This window comes from Dacryopinax primogenitus, assembly GCF_000292625.1.
Source record: "Dacryopinax primogenitus strain DJM-731 SS1 chromosome Unknown DACRYscaffold_7, whole genome shotgun sequence".
NCBI lineage: Eukaryota > Fungi > Basidiomycota > Dacrymycetes > Dacrymycetales > Dacrymycetaceae > Dacryopinax > Dacryopinax primogenitus.
The window spans coordinates 769907-790323 of NW_024467204.1; the positions used below are offsets into that span (position 1 = coordinate 769907).

Sequence of the window (20417 nt, forward strand, 5' to 3'; positions counted from 1 at the left end):
GCATCCCGCGGGCACCCAGTCCTGGAGTGCTGCTTGCTAATGCTCGATGCCCCTGTTCTCCTTCCAGCTGGTTCACGGAGCGTACTAGTCGTTACCTAATGGGAAGCATGAATTGACTACTCGTTCCGAACCGAACCGAACTCTTTTTCGCCTTCGTTATATTGCTCGCCATGCATGTACATGGATTGTTCTCTGCAGTGGATGCATCACCCTTCTATGGATGAAACAAGCGCGCCTCATGTACGCTTGAGTGACACGGATTCGGAGGTACGTGGCGCAGCGCCTTCGTTCGGCGCGACCTGGAAACGTTGGAAATCGAAGGCTACTGGAGGATTGGAACTGGGGCCCGTCAAGGAGAAGCTGGAGTACACCGCAATGAAGGTGCTAGGTATCGCAGACGTAAGCGACTCTCTACCAAACTATCTCAATCAATATTGAACTTCATTTATTCTTCCAGATGAAGGAAAACATAGCAAAGGACTGTCAAGAACTCGCATCCAAGGTCATCTGGGTGACGGAGCGTGTCCTAGAACGCGTGCCTCCGGAAGGCCCTGGGGACGCAGCTGCGGAACAGCTTATCCACACGCTCACACAGTGCGTTGTCACTTGTGACATTAGAACGTTGATATCTCACCAAACTACGTAGATCCATATCCAAGATCGACTGCTTTCTCAAGCATCCACCTTCGGATGCTAGGCAGCGCATCAGTGAGGCAAGAGCGGCAAAGTTCCAAGAAAACAATAATCTTCTAGACGAGCTAAGGCTGCAATACCTGGCAAGTGCTCACGATGTTTTTCTGGACAAAATTTGATGTTTTGACCTAGGAAACACGTGTCGACGTCCTCAGCGAGAGCATGTCGAGGGCTCTTGTGCCGCAAGGGTACGTTGTCCAACACGGACGAGTGATCGATGTTTTGATGCATCCTATTCTAGGCCGTCGGACTCACCCATTCTCGACATACCCCCCATCCCAACGGCTTTCCACGGTAGAAACGAATTGGTCGCAAGCATCGTCCAACTCCTCCTCCAGCCTGAGCCGTCCCGGATCCCTTTGCTCGGAACTGGCGGAATCGGCAAGACGTCTGTCGCATGCGCTGCCATGAACGATGCCAGAGTCAAAGATCACTATGGCAAACACATCTACTTCCTCAGCTGCGAGGGTCTCTTATCCGCAGAGGGAATCATCATGGCATTGCTGGCCATGTTTAACGTTCAAGCTACCAACAACACTCGCGCAGCTGTGATTGGGTATCTGCATCTCATGGGACGAGCGCTTCTTGCGCTAGACAACCTTGAGACTACAGTCCAAGCGGACAGACAGCATGTAGAAGAACTGCTGGGACGACTGTCCAACCTTCGACAACTGTCCTTCATCATCACTATGAGGGGAATGTTGCCGCCAGACGGTGTGGAGTGGGATGACGTGTCCCCACTCGGTGCGCTTTCTCTAGATGCGTCCCGTGAGATATGGGCGCAGATCGCAAAGAAATCCGACGGGAAATTAGACGAGCTGCTGCAACATCTGGATGGACTTCCTTTAGCGATCCGTCTCCTCGCTCGCCAAGGACGAATGTTGATGCCGACGGCATTACTCGCGGCGTACGAAAGCCAGAGGACCAAAATGCTGAAGGTCGGGACGAGGGGGAGGTTGGAAAATCTAGAAGTCTCTATCAAGATATCCCTCGAATCAGAGCTCATGCTGCAGAACTCTCACGCACTCTCGCTCCTCTCCGCTCTTTCACTCCTACCTGATGGCGTTAAAGTGGAGAAGTTAGTCGAGATAATACCGTCGATGAGTGACCACGTGCTAGTCGCCGCTTCGGTGCTGTTGCAGGTAGGAATGGTCCATGACGAGAGTGGACGACTGCGGATATTGTCGCCAATTCGCGATTATATGTTAGAGCATCATCCGCCAGCAGATCCTTGGTTGGAGAATCTTCAAACATACTTCATGGTTCTCGCCGCGCGGATCCCAATCTATGAACGCCAGGGCAGCCCCAAGTCTTTTGAAGTCATCCATGCTGAACTTGCAAACATCACCTCTGTTCTTTTGCATCTTTGGCAAGGCAAAACTGCACGCTATGATTCGAATCACCTCGTCGACTTTACAGATTATGTGGCATATTTCTCCTCCCGGACTTCAACTGGCGACACTGTGCCCCTACTACGGAAAGCAACGACTACGGCGAAAATAAGGGGTAATCGCTACCTTGCAGCGAGATGTTCATTTCGCCTCGCGAAAATACTGTACCTACGTAACGAATCCACGGAGGCCGTTTCTTTATTAGGAGAAGTTAAAGCGGCCTTTCACACCGTCAACGAGCAGCTGTCGGAAGCAAGATGCACTGAGTTTATAGGAAGAGTTCTACGTACCCAAACTCGATACGAGGAGTCAACACTTATGGTCCAAGAAGCCAAAGCCTTATTTGAAGATATCGGCAACCGTCATGGGACCGCACTATGCACACAGGACTTAGCGGAAATAATGCACGGCCAGGGTCGGCTCGATGAGGCGGCGAATATGCTCCAGGAGGCCAAAGCGTCCTTTGAGGCAATCAGTATGCTTCAGGATGCGGCCCGCTATACAAGGAGCCTAGGCACTATACGGCTCACCCAGGGTCGATACGATGAAGCAACACATATGCTGCAAAATGCGAGAACATCCTTCCGCGCTGTCAATCACCGTTTGGGTGAAGCACAGTGCACACAGGGCCTGGGCCAAGTTTTTCGCATGCGAGGCAGGTATGAGGAGGCAAGACATATTATCCAAGAGGCCAAAGTGTCGTTCGAATCTGTTGGTAACTGCCTTGGCGCAGCACAGTGCATGCAGAGCCTCGGCAATATGTTGCTCATGCAAGCTGAGTACGATGACGCAGCGCAGATGTTGCAAGACGCCAAGGTGGCCTTCGAAGCTGTCGGCGCCCATCTGGGTGCGACACAGTGCTCGACGGACATTGGCAGTATATTATTCTGTCAGGGGTGGTACGATGATGCAGGACATATGTTTCAAGATGCGAAGAAGACCTTCGAAGTTATCGGCGACCGCCTCGGCGCAACACAGTGTATGGCGACGCTTGGCGAGATATTGACTGAGCAAGCTTGTTATGAGGAGGCGACGTGTAAACTCCAAGATGCCAAAGCGTTATTCGAGGCTATAGGAACTCCTGCCAGTGTGGCTAGGTGTATGAATGGCCTAGGGTGATATTGACTATGCAGGGAAGGCACCACGATGCGATTCACACGCTCCACCACGCCAGACGGTCATTCGAATCCATCGGCAGCCGTAATGGGATGGCCCACTCCATGCGGAGCCTTGCCGATGCTTTACGCAGGCAGGGTCGGTATGTAGAAGCGGCGCATATGCTTGCAGAGGCAAAATCCGTGTTCGAAAGCATGGCGGACCATAGCGGTGTCGCAGAATGCTTGAGGATTAGCGCCGTAATCCTCCGCATGCAGAATCAGTGCCAGCAAGGGATCGAAAGGTTGCAGGCAGCGCGGTCAATATTCACTCGCATTGGTCGAAGGGCGGACTCGGCAAATTGCAACATGGACCTGGGATATACTTTGACACAACAAGGCAGCAATGTGGAAGCGAGACGAATGTTTGAGCAAGCGAAGGAGACATACGATCAGATAAGACTTACTTGGAAAGTGAAAGAGGCTGCAGAGGCACTCGAGAACTTGGAGAATCTTGAGATCGACCAAAGTGAAGGAGAGGTTGCGGATGTACAGTGATTGCAGTGAGTAGCAACCAGCGAAGTGACTAACACTGAGACCCAAACGAATAGGGACGTCCTGCTTCCAACAGAAATAAGGCCCAAAGACACTAACAGCTCTCATATTCCCAAAACAAAAGCGAATCATCCATATATGCAGATACATCATTAAAAGGGGTCGAACAGGAAAGAAAAAAAAGAAACTGCGTGAGCCGGGAATCGAACCCGGGGCTAATCGAGGTCGCTTTAAATGCTGGCAACGATTAAGGTTACCACTACCCCACCCACGCTGCATGTCCAGGGGCTTCAATATTTCTTTCTTGACCAATTTGACAAAATTATTTCCGGTTCCGAGGGTCCGGCGGGCGAGTGGGTCTGTTCAACTACTAAAGTGGACCATGCGTATTGATAATTCCATCGACTTCTCTTGCTCCTATCAACACTCATACAGCGACGGCGCAATGTACCGTGCGAATACTTGATGATCCAACTGACCATGGGTGAACGACCAACAAGGCGTGATCAGGATCTATCCTCACTCCCAAACGGAGTGATGTCAATGCGGTCATCGACTTGTCCTCATCCTGATACTCCTGCTCTGCCACTGTTTATCCTAGATCTATTGAACATCTCTTATAGTCACACAATCCTTTTGTCGGCAGGAAGCGGGATCCGTTAAGCACATGCATGCATTCACATGTGGAGGCGACGTATTCAGTTTGAAGTGTTGTCGCCATCTTCGATCCATGGACTTGCTTTCTCAGCATCACAGACTCGATACCTCTGGTGAAACTTGGGAGAAGTCCTCGCATGAATCGCAGGGATACGTAGGCAGGCGATACGGGGGACGATGAAATCTTCAAGCTCCTCGGGTATGAGGAGAGGGCGTGAGGGATCAAGTGGGTTGAAATGCGGCAATAGTGCCTACAATCTTGGATCAGACTAACCACCATGGGTGAGTAGCATCATTACGGTGAACGACTTGGAGGGGTTCAGTCAACAGTGCCAGAACGTTCGTAGGGGATGTATATCGCAAACAAAGGAATTGGTACTTCATCAAGAGCATCGGCTCGGGCCGCTGATCCGCGGTCTGCACCATCTGTTTACAACAATGGAGATCCATGGACCGACATCGTTGGGTAATGAATTTCTCTGTTCCAGACGAGATATAATCCGGAATGCCTCGAGTCAAATCTTCCCTTCACCGGTCTCTTCCCCCTGTCTTGCGATCCGCACCGCCAGTACAAACCCCCTGTTGACTTCCAACTCCCTCCTTCGTATCTTTCATGAGTAGCTCCAGTGTACCTTTCCAGGAGACATGGGAGCGCTGGACTACACGCGCAACCTCACAGCTAGCGCCCATCAAGGAGAAGCTGAGGAACACGGCGACTCAGGTTGCCGGTATCGCCGACGTGCGCCTCTTCACTTCCACATCTCGTCAGTTTCTGACGCGTTGGCCGTTCACTAGACCATGCAGGAACTGGAGGATGACAGTCGACAACTGGCGCTGAAAGTCACCTGGGTGACTCAAGTCATCCTGGAACGTATCCCGCCTGATGGCCCAGCAGACGAGAGGGCGAAAGAGGTGGTTCTGGCGCTTGCTACGTGCGTAATATTTTTTCCGTCTGAATCCCATATCCTAACGCCCCTGATCAGCAAAGTGTCTAAGATTGACGCCTTTCTTCGTTCGGGCAGAAAGAAGGGTGATATGACGGGGAAGAGAGCAAAAAAGGTCAGCAAGTATCATAAGAGCCTCGATGCTCTCCGGCTCCAGTGCGTGGTGAGTAAATCCCCAGGCAAGCGTGAGCTCTGGTACCAACGTTGAGCCAGGAGATTCACACAGATGTGTCAAACGATACCCCTGGGAGATCGCTGGGCCAACACGGGCATGCAGTGTTTTCCCCTCGTCACTTCCCGCCTGACTGTGAACTAGGCCTTCCCTGGTCGATATTCCCCCCACACCAGAGGCATTTCACGGCAGAGATGAAGTGGTTGGGTCAATCGTCCAGCTGCTGCTTCAAGATAAACCTTCCCGAGTGCCTGTACTTGGCACAGGAGGGATCGGGAAGACGTCGGTCGCAGTTGCGGCGATGAACGATGAGCAGGTCAAGGAGCGATATGGAGAGCATATGTATTTCCTCAGCTGTGAAGGCATCGATTCCGAAGAAGGTCTGGTAAACGCGCTCGCAGTCTTCTTCAAAATCCAACGCGACTCCAACATTCGCACATCCCTAATCGCACACCTTTCTTCGCTCGGCCGCGCTCTCCTCACCCTGGACAATTTCGAGACGACAACACAGTCGGATAGGCAGCGTGTTCGTGAACTACTTGGACGAATCGGCCGCGTGCCCTCACTTTCATTGATTATCACCATGAGAGGCACGCAGCCTGCACAGGGCCTCTCATGGGATAGTATGCCGCCCCTTCAGAAGATTTCTCTTCATGCCGCCCGCCAGATCTGGACGCAGACTTCGAAGAAGACCGACGAGAAATTGGACGAACTGTTGGAAAGACTGGATGGACTTCCGTTGGCGATTCATTTGATGGCATTGCAAGGGATCGACCTGCCTCCCTCCACCCTTCTGGCAGCGTATGAGCGCGAAGCGTTCAATTTGGTCAAGTCCGACGGTGCGGGACGATTGGACAGCTTAGAGGTCTCAATCCCACTTTCACTTGAGTCGACATCGATGTCAAGCCATCCCGAAGGCCTGCCATTGCTCTCGGCCCTTTGCTTATTCCCCAACGGAGCAAAGATCGAATCGCTCCCAGACATGATCCCGTCCATGGAACGGAACGTGACAACGACGTCATTGGTGCTACTGCGCACTGGACTTGCATACCAAGAGAGCGGGTGAATCCGATCTCTGTCGCCGATTCGCGATTTCATTCTGACCCAATACCCTGCCAATAGGACGCATCTGAAAGATGTGGGAGAATACTTCATGCGGCTTGCCAATCGAGCATATGAGATTCCACACGAAAACAGCTTCGACATGGTGCAGATACTTACCGAGGAGTTTGGGAATTCAATGCTGTCTTGTTACATCTCTGGCACACAAGACCTCCGGTTTTCACTTTAGACATTTGCCGCATGTCAAGCAGAGCTCTAGCATATTTTTCAGCCATGACAAGATATGGTGACTGTGGGCCACTTCTTAGAACGAGCATTGCCACGTTGCGAAGGTCGAAAGACACGGATGGCAGCGGTAGCTCGAGCAACGGTCAGGGGATGGATTCTATGAACCGCGCTGGGGAACAAGAAAAGCACATTGCACAATGTTTGTTACTCCTGGGAAACATCCTGCTTGGACAATCTCGTTACAAGGAGGCGGCGACGATCCTGACAGAAGGGAGGGCAGCGTTCGAGGCCATCTCAGATCGTCTCGGTGCCGCACAATGCGTGCAGAGTGTCGGCGACATGCTTCGCATGCAGTGTCGGTACGAGGAGGCAGCCGCTCTGCTGACGGAAGCGAGGGCAGCGTTGGAGACCATCCCACATCGTTTCGGTGCCGCGGAATGTGTGCGAGGTCTCGGCGACATCCTTCGCATGCAGTGTCGATACGAGGAAGCAGCCGCTGTGCTGACGGAAGCAAGGGCAGCGTTTGAGGCCATCCCAGATCCTGTCGGTGCGGCCCAATGCCTGTTGGCTCTTGCCGACATCCTTTACGTGCAGTGTCGGTACGAGGAAGCAGCCGCTTTACTCACGAAAGCGAGGGGAGCGTTTGAGGCCATCCCATATCGTCTTGGCGCTGCGCAATGTGCGCAGCTTCTCGGCGAGACCATGCGCATGCAGTCCCAGTATGAAGAGGCAGCCGCCCTGTTCACGGAAGGCAAGGCAGAGTTTAACGCTATAGCAGGGCGTCTCGGTGCTGCCGCATGTGTACGTGGTCTCGGTAATATACTTGTCGATCAGTCTCAGTACACTGAAGCATTGAGTATGCTGCGAGAAGCTGAGCAGGTATTCGAAGACCTTGGGAATAAATGGGAGTTGGCGGATCGCAGGCAGTCCCTGGCACGTCTTTTCGTCAAGCAGGACCAGATACCCGAGGCTAGACACATGTTCCACCAAACGAGGGAGATATTTGAGACTATTGGGGTTCGTCCCAGGGCGACAGAGTGCACTGATGCACTAGCAGAGTTAGACAAAGAGAGCGAGAAGGCGAGTAAATTGAAGGGTGCACTCGAGTAAGAGTCTCAATGACGGCTTTGGCTTAGTAGTTTAACGTACCATCAGCTCGATGTACTGATGCACTGGTTCCGAAGTAGTGTTGATGATGCCAACATGAGCGGCGGGTCTGAGACGCCCTAAGAGATGGAGGTGAAGTGCCTACACAACACACTCTCTCGACGAGTTGAGATAGTGAGGACGTGTACATAGCTTCTGGTGCAGATGAATAGCTGCTCCTGAACTGGATCCTGGGAAGATCTCGCTCGCCTGAATCTTATCTTGTTAAGCTGTTAAGGCAGCTACCATCACGAGAGCTACTTCGTAAGCGCACTGCTGAACACCATGCTCAAAGGTACCAACTCTTCTTTTACTGTGCAAGGGTTGAGGTCACGTTCGTGTCGTCCTCTTGAGCTGCCTTTCCGATGATGAAGAGCGAAGGGCTAAGAGCGAAGTCTTCACGGAGTTCCAATTTCATCTTATCATCGATTTAGTGCTTTAATCCGGTTCTTCCTAAGCATCTCACGACGCAACTAGGTCCGAACTGGCACATTCCAACCCCCAATCCCAACTCAACCCGGCATTTCCCATTTCCTTGCCCATCCCCTGGTCAGAGCCAAAAGTTCAAAGCTCATCCCTCCTCCTCCTACATCATCCTCCCATTCAGCACCTTCCTATCCAAAAGCGCTCCCACTCACCCATTCTCATTCCCATTCCCGACAAACTCCGTTACCCATCCTCTCTCCGCCCATGTGTCCCTCGCCTCTCTCACCGGCCCTTGGGCCAGGAACATTGACACAAACTCGTGCACCAGATCGGCAGCGATGACAGCTGTGCCTTCCGCTACCGTATCCATCAGCCTCAGTACAAGCACAGCATACGCACCATCACAGGAGGCGGGGAAGACGAACCATTCGTATCGTACGCCAGGCGCGACTTCAACAATGTCCGCACCAACAAAGTTCAGTCCCTGCAGTCCTCGCAGTATGGCCTTGAGCTCCCTAACAGTCCACCCTCCCGCTTCAGGCGTGCCCGCTACCCATCTCGAAATCAGCATCGTACGTCTGTGAGTAAGTGGAACGCATACGTACTGGCAGGGGCGAATGCGGGGTCTAGAACATCGATATCCACACTAAGGTAGACGGGCCCGTCCCCCACTCGTTCCCTAATAAGGGCAGCGATACCTGAAGAGCCAAGATGGTCGATGTCGTCTGTTGTTAGAAGGGCGAACCCGACCGAGGAGTCATGTTCCAAGTCTTGTGGTCCCTGTCACTTGTCAGGTTCTCTCCTCTACCAGCCAACCAGGGCCGAACCCGATGCCTGGAAGCTGAAGAGTAGGGGAAATGGACGCACGGAGAACTTGCACCTGATCCCCGCGTGCACATTCCGCTCCGTCATCAGCCCCTCCGTCCATGCTTTCCAGAAGAAGCTCCCGTGAGTGATGGCACTGATCGAGTTCTCGTCGTTTGACACTCCGGAGTTGACTGGCGTCCACGTATCCAGGTGGGAATCGAAGTGCTACAGACACGGATGAGCAAATCGTTGGGAGGGAGGAAGAGAGGGGGCATACAATAACCGTCACCTTCCCATATACCTCGTTCAGCGATCTCAGGATCGGGAGTACAACAGTGTGATCCCCTCCAAGGGTGACGATCCGCGGGTGCTCGAGTCCGTCTTTGGCAAACGGGGAGGTGTAGGAGGCATTGGATTTTGTAGGATGGAAGAGAAGGGAGGTGTATGCTGCTTCCATCTGCGCGAGAGCGAGTGCGTTGTCGGAGATCGCTACTGGCACCTTCAGATGTAGGTTCAGCTCGTCCCCACTAGGGCAAAGGGAAGGAAGACAAGGACGCACATCACCGCAGTCCAACACTCTCCCTCCCTCATACGGGTCCGCACCCCACGCGATCGTCCAGCTCCTGTTCGGCCTTATCCTTCTACTCCCAGCTCGGATCCCAAATGGTCCGAATCGTGCTCCGGGGCGGTAGGAGACTGAGGTGTCGAATGGCATTCCTAGGAGGGCGACGTCGAATTCTTCTGGTTGTGCTTGGGTGGGAGTGGGGTCAAGACATTTCGAATATGGGAGATGGGCGAAAGAGAGAGGACCTGTGAAGGGGAGATCGACTTGTGGTCCGTAGGTTGAGACTGTTTCGAAAGGATTAGTGATGTGTGGTGTGAGTATAGGAGGGAGGGACATGCTTACAGAATGTGTTTGATCCAAGATTGGAGTGTGCGAGTGATAGGGTCAGGATGGTCAGTGTGAGGAATATGGTAATCATCGCAGACATGGATGAGGTACGTTAGGTGCGTGAAACGTACACAGTCACTAGATATTCAACAAGAGCAATGGCTTATCGTACACGTGGATAATGGAAAAAGAGAAGACGATATCGCTTGCAATAAGGACAGGCATAGCACGATAACAACACAAGTAGGTATTATAACCTTCATGCAGCAACGACGTTGTATATTGGGCGACTGGTTGAGGATTATAACAATATTAATCACGTCCGTTTGTACGATGGTGATCGATCGCCGATCGATCTCAGAAAAATAGAGTCACCCACTTTAGGTCACGTGAGAGAACGCGTCATGACCATGCTCACACGGAGATCTTGTGTGTCCCAGGTCGTGGTGGTCTTTGTCAAGATACTCTACTCCCTCGCTTGCTTGCCATATTTCTACCCCATTTTGCAATCCACATCCACCCAGATCCTGGTATCAAGAACAGCGCAAAAGCTATCTTCTTCGCCCCTCTTTGCGCCAGCAATCTGACGGTGCAAGGCTTGACAAGGCAACGTCTCCGAAGAAGAGCTGTCGCCGACGTCGATCCATGGACTTGCTTTCTGATCTATCACAGCCTTGATGCGCTTGCTGTAACCTGGTACAATGCCTCGCATTGATAGCAGGGATGAGAGGCAGGCGGTGTGGGGGATGATGGAATGTTTACCTCCTCGGATGAGGATTAAGTGGGTTGTAATGAGACAATGGTGCCCAGAATCTCCGAATTCCCGAGCCTCCGCAGGTGAGCAGCATCATCACAACGAACGAGGTGTTCATCTGACAACACTAGAATGGTAAAGGAATTAGCGGATATTTAGTGCAAACAATGCAACCCGAACTTTTATCAAGACGAGCGGTTTTGGACGATGACTCGCGGTCTGGATCATCTTCGTGCAATAGTGGAGATCCGTGGACCGACATCGATGAGCACGCAATTCCTGTGCTCCAGATGGGATATAACCCAGCATGTCCTAAACATTCCTCTCACCCCTCGACTCTTCGATTCCGGTTACTATCCAGCGAACCAGACAATCAGTACAACCCCCCTGTTGACTTCCAGCACCTTTGTCGTATCTTTCATGAGTACCTCCAAGGTGCCCTTCCAAGAGACATGGGAGCGCTGGACTACACGCGCGACCTCACAGCTAGCGCCCATCAAGGAGAAGCTGAGGAACACGGCGACTCAGGTTGCCGGTATCGCCGACGTGCGCCTCTTCACTTCCACATCTTGTCAGTTTCTGACGCGTTGGCCGTTCACTAGACCTTCCAAGAACTGGAGGATGACAGTCGACAACTGGCGCTGAAAGTCACCTGGGTGACTCAAGTCATCCTGGAACGTATCCCGCCTGATGGCCCAGCAGACGAGAGGGCGAAAGAGGTGGTTCTGGCGCTTGCTACGTGCGTAATATGTATGCGCCTGAATCCCATGTCCTAACGTGCCTGATCAGTAAAGTGTTTGAGATTGACGCCTTTCTTCGTTCAGGCACAAAGAAGGGTGATATGACGGGGAAGAGAGCAAAAAAGGTCAGCAAGTATCATAAGAGCCTCGATACTCTCCGGCTCCAGTGCGTGGTACGTAAATGCATAACAAGTGCGACCTATGGTACTCACGTTGAACCAGGAGATTCATACCGATGTATCTAACAATGCGAGCGGGCGATCGCTCGGCCAACAAGGGTATGCCGTGTTTCTCGCCTCGTCACTTCCCGCCTGACTGCGCAGCAGGCCTTCTCTGATCGATATCCCCCCAACGCCGGAGGCATTTTACGGCAGAGATGAAGTGGTAGGGTCAATCGTTCAGCTCCTCCTTCAAGATAAACCTTGCCGGGTGCCTGTACTTGGCCCAGGAGGAGTTGGAAAGACGTCGGTCGCAGCTGCGGCGATGAACGATGAGCAAGTGAAGGAGCGATACGGAGAGCATATCTACTTCCTCATCTGTGAAGGCATCGATTCTGAAGAAGGTCTAGTGAACGCGCTTGCCGTTTTCTTCAAACTCGAACGGGACTCCAACACTAGAACAGCCTTGATTGCACACCTTTCTTCGCTCGGCCGCGCCCTCCTCACTCTGGATAATTTTGAGACGACAACACAGTCGGATAGGCAGCGTATTCGTGAACTACTCGGACGAATCGGTCGCGTGCCCTCACTTTCATTGATTATCACTATGAGAGGCACGCAGCCTGCCCAGGGCCTCACATGGGATACTATGCCGCCCCTTCAGAAGCTGCCTCTTCACGCCTCCCGCCAAATCTGGAAGCAGGTTTCAAATAAGAGCGACGAGAAATTGGACGAACTGCTTGAGAGACTGGATGGACTTCCGCTAGCGATTCATTTGATGGCATTGCAAAGGATCGACCTGCCTCCCTCCACCCTCCTGGCAGCGTATGAGCGCGAAGCTTCAATTTGGTCAAGTCCGACGGAGCTGGACGATTGGACAGCTTAGAGGTTTCGATCCGACTTTCCCTTGACTCAAGATCGATGTCAACTCAGCCGGAAGGGCTGCCGTTGCTCTCGGCCCTTTGCCTATTACCCAGTGGAGCAAAGATCGAATCGCTACCAGAGATGATCCCGTCGATGGAACGGAACGTGACAGCGACGTCGTTGGTGCTACTGCGCACTGGACTCGCGTACCAAGAGAGCGGTCGAATTCGAATTCTTTCGCCGATTCGCGATTTCATTCTAGCCCAGTATCCTCCCAGTGAGAGGCAACTGAGAGATGTTGGGGAATTCGTCATGCGGCTTGCGAATCGAGCGCATGAGTACGGAGACGAAAACAGCGCCGACATGGTCCAGATACTTACTGAAGAGTTCGCCAATATCAATGCCGTCTTGTTACATCTTTGGCGGACAATACCGCTGGTTTTCACGTTAGACGTTTGCCGCATGTCAAGTATATCCCTAGGCCATTATGCAGTGGCCACGGGATATGGCGACTACGGTCCGCTTCTTAGAACCAGCATTGCCACGTTGCGAAGGTGGAGAGGCTCGGGAGGCAGCGGTAGCTTGACTAACAGTCAGGACACGGATTCTGTGCACCGCACTCGGGATGAGGCAAAGGGCATTGCACAATGCTTGCAGATGCTCGGAGACATCCTGCGTAAACAGTCGCGACTCAAGGAGGCGGCGGTAATCGTGACAGAAGCGAGGACAGCTTTCGAGGCCATCCCAGATCGTCTCGGTGCAGCGCACTGCGCCCAGTCTCTCGCCGGCATCCTTTGCCGGCAGTATCGGTACGAGGAGGCAGCCGGTCTGCTCACGCAAGCGAGGGCGGCGTTTGAGGCCATCCCAGATCGTTTCGGTGCCACGCAATGTGCCCGGGATCTTGGCGACGTCCTTCGCATGCAATCTCGGTACGACGAAGCAGCTCTTCTGCTCACGGAAGCGAGGGCAGCGTTCGACGCCATGCTACATCGTCTCGGTGCGGCGCAATGCCTATGGGGTCTTGGCGACATCCTTCGCATGCAGTGTCGGTTCGAGGAGGCAGCTGTACGTCTGACGGAAGCGAGGGCAGCGTTCGACGCCATCTCACATCGTCTCGGTGCGGCAGAATGCCTGTCAGGTCTTGGCAATATCCTTCGTAGTCAGTCGCAGTACGAAGAGGCAGCCGCTCTGCTCATGGAAGCGAGGGCGGCGTTCGAGTCCATCCCATATCGTTTCGGTGCAGCGCAATGTGCCCAGGATCTTGGTGACGTCCTTTGCATGCTGGGTCGGTTCGAGGAAGCAGCTCTTGTGCTGACGGAAGCGAAGGCAGCGTTCGAGGCCATCCCATATCGTCTCGGTGTGGCAGGATGCCTGTCGGGTCTTGGGAACCTCCTTCGTAGTCAGTTGCGGTACGAGGAGGCAGTCGGTCTGCTCATGGAAGCGAGGGCGGCGTTCGAGGCCATCCCAGATCGTTTTGGTGCCGCACAATGCGCCCGGGATCTTGGTGGCGCCCTTCGCATGCAATCTCGGTTCGAGGAGGCAGCTCTTGTGCTGACGGAGGCGAAGGCAGCGTTCGACGCCATCCCACATCGTCTCGGTGCGGCGCAGTGCCTGTGGGATCTTGGCACCATCTTTCGCACACAGTCGCGGTACGAGGAGGCAGTCACCCTGCTCACGGAAGCTAGGGCGGTGTTCGACGCCATTCCCGGCCAATCCGGTGCTGCCATGTGTATATATGCTCTCGCTAATATACTGGTCGATCAGTCTCAGTACACCGAAGTGTCGAGTATGCTACAAGAAGCTGAGGAGGTCTTTCAACACCTTGGAGCCAAATGGGAGTTGGCAAGCTGCAGGCAGTCCCTAGCACGTCTTTTCGTGAAACAGGGCCAGATACCGGAGGCTAGACACATGCTATACCACGCGAGGGAGATATTCGAGGGCATGGGGCTCATCCCCGGGTGGCAGAGTGCACTACAACACTGGCGAAGTTACACACAGACGCCGAGAAGGCGAGTCAGTCAAAGGGGGGGCTCGAGTAACAGTCCAAATGACGAGTGTGAATCAGTACTTCAGCGTACTGTCTGTTTGATGTCGTAATGTATTGGGTCGGAAGTAGTGGATGATGCCACTATAGGCCGCGGGTCTAACACGACTAGTTAGACGTCAGAGGACACTGAAAGCCGCTGCAGGGTTATTCGCTAGTTTTCTTCACAACCACTCAGCTAGTGGGTTGAATAGAATATACCTATGTTCTTCAAGGAAGGAGGTGCCAAGAATAAGATGGTGTCTGTCTCAGGGAGCCACTTAGAAATGGAGCGGTGAGGTGCTAACATGATGTACTCGCTCAACATGCTGAGACCCCATCAAGTCTTTCGGCCCTTCAACCCAACCCACCCCAATTGTCAAACCAGCTCCCACCCGCACATCCCAACCGCGAAACTTTCGCGCATGTCGTAGTCAGAGCTCAAAGCTCACGCCTCCTCTTCCTTTACACCAATCAACACCTTCCTCCTTCATCCCCAAGGTCTCCCCACTCGCCCCTTATCCCCCGCCCCCAACTCCCGGCCCCACACTCTCCACCTACGAGTTCGGCGCCTCCCCCACGGTCTTTTCGACAACGAATATCGACAGGAACTCATGTGCAAATCCGCTGCGATGATCGCTGTCGTTTCCGCTGCTGGCCATGCATCAGCAGTACCTGCACGCCCAAGGCAGTGCAGAGAGATACACCATTCGTATCGCACACAGGGCGACGTCTACAATGTCCGTACCAACACAGTTCAGCCTTTACAGTCTTCTCCGTACGCGAAATCTTCTGCTTGTGCCTGTGCTTGGGGTTGTGTGGCGTCGGACTGAGGTGAAGGGTCGAGACATTTTGAATAAGGGAGATAGGCGAAGGGGACAGGTCCTGTGAAGGGGAGGTCGACTTGCGGACTGTGGGTTGGGGCTGGGGGAAATCAGCAGGGAGTGTAGGAGGGAGAAAAAGATACGCACAGAAGATATTTGGGACGAAGAGTGACGAGTGTGCGGCTCATCGAGAGCGCGCACCGACTCAACGCTCTCTGCCTCTGCCCAAGCGTAGAATACGATCGACATACGCGCCTGCGCCCAACGGATGTGCGACGCGGGCACAGGTTGCGTGTAGCCGCAAGAATTCCGGGTTTGGGACAGGCCGCGTCGCTGGGTTGGTCGTGGTAAAAGTGACCGGGGTTCGTATCGCCCCTAGGACCAAACGGTTGTCGCGCTTGCACAGTCGATATTGGTTAGCTTGAGCCTGATAGTTCAAAGTCAGCCCAAGCGAGAACCGCAGAGCAAGCATCCAGGTGGTACAGTACCGTGGGTCCAAGAGAAATCGCAAGGTCGTCCCACAACTGATGAAAATTTACCTGCATCAGTACAGTAAGAGATTTGACCGCTGGTTCATTTGTTCTCCGCCAAGGGCAGGCCGCACCCGATTCGACGAGCGAGAAAGCACTGGGACGACGCCTGCAGGAGGGTTTCGCTTCAGAAAGAAATACAGCTCCGCCAGGATGCTGGGGTGGAATACGTGCACCCCTTGTCGCGTCCCTCTGGAAAATCAGGTATTCGTGTGAATAAACCCTGGGGAACGATGTGCGCTACTTCGGTGGGGAGTAGCCTTTCGCCAGGAGCTAGGAATTATGGAGAGGAAAGAACGCGAGCCTCGGAGTGCTGTTCGAAGGTCCGAACGAGAATTCGAATTGGTCGACAAGACGGTTCTTCGTGGCCCTGAGATCTACGGCGCCTATTAAGGTACATCGATAGTTATTCCGGTTACGGGTCTGTCCACGTACACGTGAGATGAGCTGTGATAGCAAGTCCACAATCGGACCAACCAGTTCTTTCCCCGCCTTGTAGCCTGTTGGGGTTGCCTCAAGAGATTGTTTATACAGCTCGACCGTATCATCGCAAGCTGGTCTTGACGGGAGCTCGCTGGGAGCTCGCTAGGAGCGGGAGTCGTCTGAGGTCGTCTGACTGGGTCAATCGTGAGCCTAACAAGTAACCGCAGAGGCTCAAGGAACGGCTAACACGACAGTATCGACCTGCCATAGTACAGCTGTGCAAGGGCCACCCGCCCCTCGGACAAGTACGGGCCTGACATCGGCCGAGAGAACGAGACGCGAGTATCATAGAACGCGAGCTGCGACGAGAGGTGGTGCCCCGGTTGGACTTGTTTGTGCTTTCGGCTGAGTTGTGCTCCAATTCTCCAGCGTACGACAGTACTGGTGATACGCCGTGATGGCCTCCTTGTCAACAAGACGGAATTCCGTTGACGAGGTCAGAGCAGGCAGAGGCGTGCCAGCCATGAACAGCGGTCAGGCGATGTGGGGGCTATGAGCGGCAGGACAATGAATCGTCGTATATGGGAATATCGCGATCGGACGGAAGAAAGTTGACACAGAGGTCTGGCAGCCTCGCTCTAACATCTTCAACCTCCACAGCTCCATCGCATTTCCATCGCATTTCCATCACAGCTATTCTCTTGTCATGAACCTCACAGAGACTGGAAAGCATTAGTACTGTGTTGTGGGATAGGAGGGAGGTGCGTACAGAACGTGCTTGGTCCGAGGTTGGAGCGGCGTATGGTTAGTATCATCGTAGATATGTATGAGATGAGGTAGGTGAGTGAATCGTTTGCAGTCACTGGTTCTCGTCCACGTGGACAATGGGAGAAGAGATAGCGATATCGCTTGCAAGAAGTTCAGGGATGGAATGATTACACCGTGATAACCCGCATAAAGAAGCGCCGTATCTCCGATCATAACAATCGCGTCCAGAGCACACGTATGATCGGTCACCCGGCCCGCAGAACGGCTGACCTGTCTCATCCTGATACTCTTTGCTCTGACAGTGTTCATCCTCTATCTATTAAATATTCTCTCAGTCACACGATGCTCTCTCTCGGCCGGAAACGGAGGGGGACGTGGAAGGCACACACGTGCATCCACGTGTTGTCGGCAAACTGCAAACGGGGGATACGCCGGTCGGCTGTCAAAGAGTTCCGATGTGTGTCATATGCGTTCGAGGGCGTAAAACTTCTTTCTTACGACAAGGGGGAAAAAGAAGCATAGAATGACCCACATGCACACGACACTCCCCCGATCTAACGTCAACGTCCGCATGCGTTTTGTAGCCCAATCACCGATAGGGGCACGAAAATATAGACAGATGCGGAAATGCTGGGGGCGCTAGAGGGGGTATCACCATCCTCGTGGTCTTATCCCCCTTTCTCATTCTCCTCTCCAATCCACCATGTCCACCGAGAAAGCCCCTGCAGAGGAAAAGCCAGCAGCGGTCGAAGACGCTCTCGAGGCGCATGAGGACGTTCTCGCACGCGCAAAGGGCGAAGGAATCAGTACGGCCTACGAGCTCAAATGTCTGGTGGTGAACGATGTCCTCCAACGACAGATCGGTATGGGGAGGTATCAGTGGTATCTGTTTGTCTTGAGTGGGTGGGGCTGGATGGCGGGTGCGTGCTCTCCCTTCTCCTACTCCTCCTCTTGTCACCCTCGTGCTGACCTCTCTGGGGGTAGACAACATCTGGCTCCAAGGGATAGCCATCATCCTCCCTGAAGTACAGCGCGAACTCGTCCCTGCGGGCAGTACGAACCTGCACGTAGAGTTCGCAACGCTCTCCCTCTACGTCGGGCTTATCCTGGGTGCGACGACCTGGGTGCGCAGTTCCTGTTCCCCTTTTCTCGCTTCGGGAGCTGACGAAAACAGGGAATATTGAGCGACGTGATCGGCCGCAGGCTCTCGTGGAACATCACCTTGTTCATAGCCGTACGCCCCCTCCCCCCACCTCCTCTCACAGAGACTCACCCCTCACAGGGTGTATTCGGCATCGCAGCCGGTGCCTCCCCCACGCTCGTCGCACTCTGTTTCCTCTCCGGCTGTATCGGGTTTGGTGTAGGCGGCAACCTACCGGTAGACGGGATGCTCTTCCTCGAGTTTATCCCCAAGTCCCACCAGCCGCTGTTGACGCTGCTCAGCGCTTGGTGGAGTTTGGGCCAGCGTACGTGCCCCCTTCCTGCCTTTTAGGCTGCGAGCTGGAAGTGCTGACGGGGTGCATAGTCTTGGCTAGCTTGGTGGCATGGCCCTTTATCATTAGGTTTTCGTGTGATCCGACGGCGGTGACGTGTACGAGGGAGGAGAACCCCGGTTGGAGGTATACGTTCTACACTCTCGGTGTGTCCTTCCATCCCACACAACTTAAACCCATATTAATGCCGTAGTCCTTGCTTGCAGGAGCACTCACATTCGTCATGTTTGTCTTCCGCTACTTCGTGTTCGACATGCAAGAGTCGCCCAAGTATCTGATCGCTAAGGGTCGGGACGAGGAAGCGATCGCCGTCCTGCAACATGTTGCGCGTGTGAACCGGGTCACCTTGGACCTAACGGTCGAGGACTTGCAACGCGCTGTGAGAGCGGAGCTGGGGGACGAGCCCCAGCTGCCGGCGAAGAGCGCCTGGGAGAGCGTAAAGGAAGGGATGACGACATTCGATTTAGGCCATGTGAGGCCGCTGTTTTCCACTCCCAGGCTGGCGGTGAACACGAGTCTGGTAATCTTCATCTGGGGGTGTTTGGGACTTGCTTACCCGCTCTATGTACGTCTGTCTGTCTTGTGTGGATTGTTGAGCGTGCGCTGAGGCTGTTCTGGTAGAACGGGTTTGTCACCCTGTATTTGACTAATGCGGGTGCGGCGTTTGGCGATACGTCACTTAACACCACTTATAGGAATTATGCTATCTTCTCCAGTACGTCCGCCTTCCACTTCTCATCCACCTGTTCTTTCTCTCTCTCGCTCTCTCTCGCTCACTCTCGCAGCTCGCTGACGCTCGCGTAGTCCTCGGCATACCAGGCTCCCTCATCGCCTGCGTCCTCGTAGAATGGAAAGGCAAATGGGCGTTCGGCGGGCGGAAATTCGCCATGGCCCTGTCGACCGTGCTCTCCGGGTTGTTCCTCTTCCTCTTCACGACAGCCAAGACGGAGCCCGCTATACTCGGCTGGAACTGTGCGACCAGTTTGACGGAGAACGCTATGTATGGAGTATTGTATGCTTATACGCCGGAGGTGTTCCCGGGGCCGCATAGGGGCACTGGGGATGGACTAGCGAGCTGCTTTAACAGGATCTGCGGACTGATGGCGCCGATTATCAAGTGCGTCCCTCTTGTACTCACGATGTGTGGGAAACAGCCTGATGCGTTTGGTAGGATTTACGCGGGGGCGACGAATGCCTCGGCGCCGATATTCGTCTCAGCGTCATTGTTTGTCGTGGCGAGTATATTTATGCTTTTATTGCCGATTGAGACGTATGGGAAGGCGGCGATGTAGTCGATGAATTCACGCCAGTGTGGTCAACTATTGTCAATTGGGAAAATGGGGAAGGTGGGGGAGCGGAGAGTGGGGAGGGGAGGGGAGGGCTATCTATTGAGGGCGAAATGATAGTTAATGATATTTGATGATGTGAGCTTTGCAACAACAGCTCTTGAATGAAATCGCATTTCCTTTGATGCACTTGGACTGATGTTGTATGCTGGGATCTGGTTATGTGCCTAAGAAAGGGATCTGTCTACGTCATCACCTTTGTACTTCTTGCTTCTGCTCCTGCTTCCTCTTCCTGCTTCTGTTATCTTGCGTCTCCCCTTCTGCTCTTCGCTGCTTCCCTTCCGCTCCGAGATAACACCGTGTGGCATCACCAAGCCAACCAACCCTGACCAGAGTGGCGCACACTTCCCCTCTCACTCCTCTTCCTCCTCCTCTTCCTCACTCCCCAACAAAAAAGCGAAAATGAAGACAATCGCCCTCTCCTCCA

At 53.6% G+C, this 20417-nt stretch overlaps 7 protein-coding genes and 1 non-coding gene across 8 annotated transcripts; 5 read left to right on the forward strand and 3 right to left on the reverse strand.

Moving 5' to 3' along the window:
* Nucleotides 1–216: 216 nt before the first annotated feature.
* DACRYDRAFT_115753 (uncharacterized protein) lies at nucleotides 217–3831 on the forward strand (the record flags this gene model as incomplete). Its single annotated transcript, XM_040770072.1, has 7 exons — nucleotides 217–399; nucleotides 458–594; nucleotides 647–791; nucleotides 826–881; nucleotides 935–3173; nucleotides 3218–3741; nucleotides 3790–3831. The coding sequence occupies 6 exons, from the start codon at nucleotides 217–219 to the stop codon at nucleotides 3734–3736; spliced, it is 3279 nt and encodes a 1092-aa protein (XP_040629662.1). The 3' UTR covers nucleotides 3737–3741; nucleotides 3790–3831.
* A 90-nt stretch (nucleotides 3832–3921) lies between these two features.
* Nucleotides 3922–4007, reverse strand: DACRYDRAFT_t30. The gene has a single exon. It is a non-coding gene; the product is annotated as a tRNA-Gly (tRNA).
* Nucleotides 4008–4882: 875 nt separating this feature from the next.
* DACRYDRAFT_99775 (TPR-like protein) lies at nucleotides 4883–7770 on the forward strand (the record flags this gene model as incomplete). The annotated part of the gene is made up of 7 exons (XM_040777625.1): nucleotides 4883–5129; nucleotides 5186–5322; nucleotides 5374–5490; nucleotides 5651–6129; nucleotides 6840–7597; nucleotides 7631–7675; nucleotides 7720–7770. The coding sequence occupies exons 1-7, from the start codon at nucleotides 5004–5006 to the stop codon at nucleotides 7768–7770; spliced, it is 1713 nt and encodes a 570-aa protein (XP_040629663.1). The 5' UTR covers nucleotides 4883–5003.
* Nucleotides 7771–8454: 684 nt separating this feature from the next.
* Nucleotides 8455–10167, reverse strand: DACRYDRAFT_15380 (Arginase/deacetylase; the record flags this gene model as incomplete). Its single annotated transcript, XM_040771101.1, has 8 exons — nucleotides 8455–8488; nucleotides 8581–8725; nucleotides 8768–8917; nucleotides 8974–9148; nucleotides 9236–9400; nucleotides 9453–9674; nucleotides 9735–10024; nucleotides 10083–10167. The coding sequence occupies 8 exons, from the start codon at nucleotides 10165–10167 to the stop codon at nucleotides 8455–8457; spliced, it is 1266 nt and encodes a 421-aa protein (XP_040629664.1).
* A 597-nt stretch (nucleotides 10168–10764) lies between these two features.
* On the forward strand, nucleotides 10765–12605 carry DACRYDRAFT_115756 (uncharacterized protein; the record flags this gene model as incomplete). Its single annotated transcript, XM_040770073.1, has 6 exons — nucleotides 10765–10904; nucleotides 10953–11367; nucleotides 11424–11560; nucleotides 11611–11734; nucleotides 11784–11839; nucleotides 11888–12605. Exons 2-6 carry the CDS (start codon nucleotides 11029–11031, stop codon nucleotides 12603–12605), a joined length of 1374 nt encoding a protein of 457 aa, XP_040629665.1. The 5' UTR covers nucleotides 10765–10904; nucleotides 10953–11028.
* A 35-nt stretch (nucleotides 12606–12640) lies between these two features.
* On the forward strand, nucleotides 12641–14672 carry DACRYDRAFT_106829 (TPR-like protein; the record flags this gene model as incomplete). The annotated part of the gene is made up of 2 exons (XM_040768345.1): nucleotides 12641–14596; nucleotides 14649–14672. 2 exons carry the CDS (start codon nucleotides 12641–12643, stop codon nucleotides 14670–14672), a joined length of 1980 nt encoding a protein of 659 aa, XP_040629666.1.
* A 491-nt stretch (nucleotides 14673–15163) lies between these two features.
* On the reverse strand, nucleotides 15164–15679 carry DACRYDRAFT_106830 (uncharacterized protein; the record flags this gene model as incomplete). The annotated part of the gene is made up of 3 exons (XM_040768346.1): nucleotides 15164–15260; nucleotides 15355–15530; nucleotides 15578–15679. The coding sequence occupies 3 exons, from the start codon at nucleotides 15677–15679 to the stop codon at nucleotides 15164–15166; spliced, it is 375 nt and encodes a 124-aa protein (XP_040629667.1).
* A 2193-nt stretch (nucleotides 15680–17872) lies between these two features.
* On the forward strand, nucleotides 17873–19936 carry DACRYDRAFT_26161 (MFS general substrate transporter; the record flags this gene model as incomplete). The annotated part of the gene is made up of 9 exons (XM_040774278.1): nucleotides 17873–18071; nucleotides 18136–18275; nucleotides 18326–18385; nucleotides 18434–18617; nucleotides 18677–18790; nucleotides 18851–19209; nucleotides 19266–19359; nucleotides 19449–19761; nucleotides 19816–19936. Coding segments are annotated over 9 exons (1584 nt in total), but the record flags the coding sequence as incomplete, so codon positions are not given.
* Nucleotides 19937–20417: the final 481 nt, after the last annotated feature.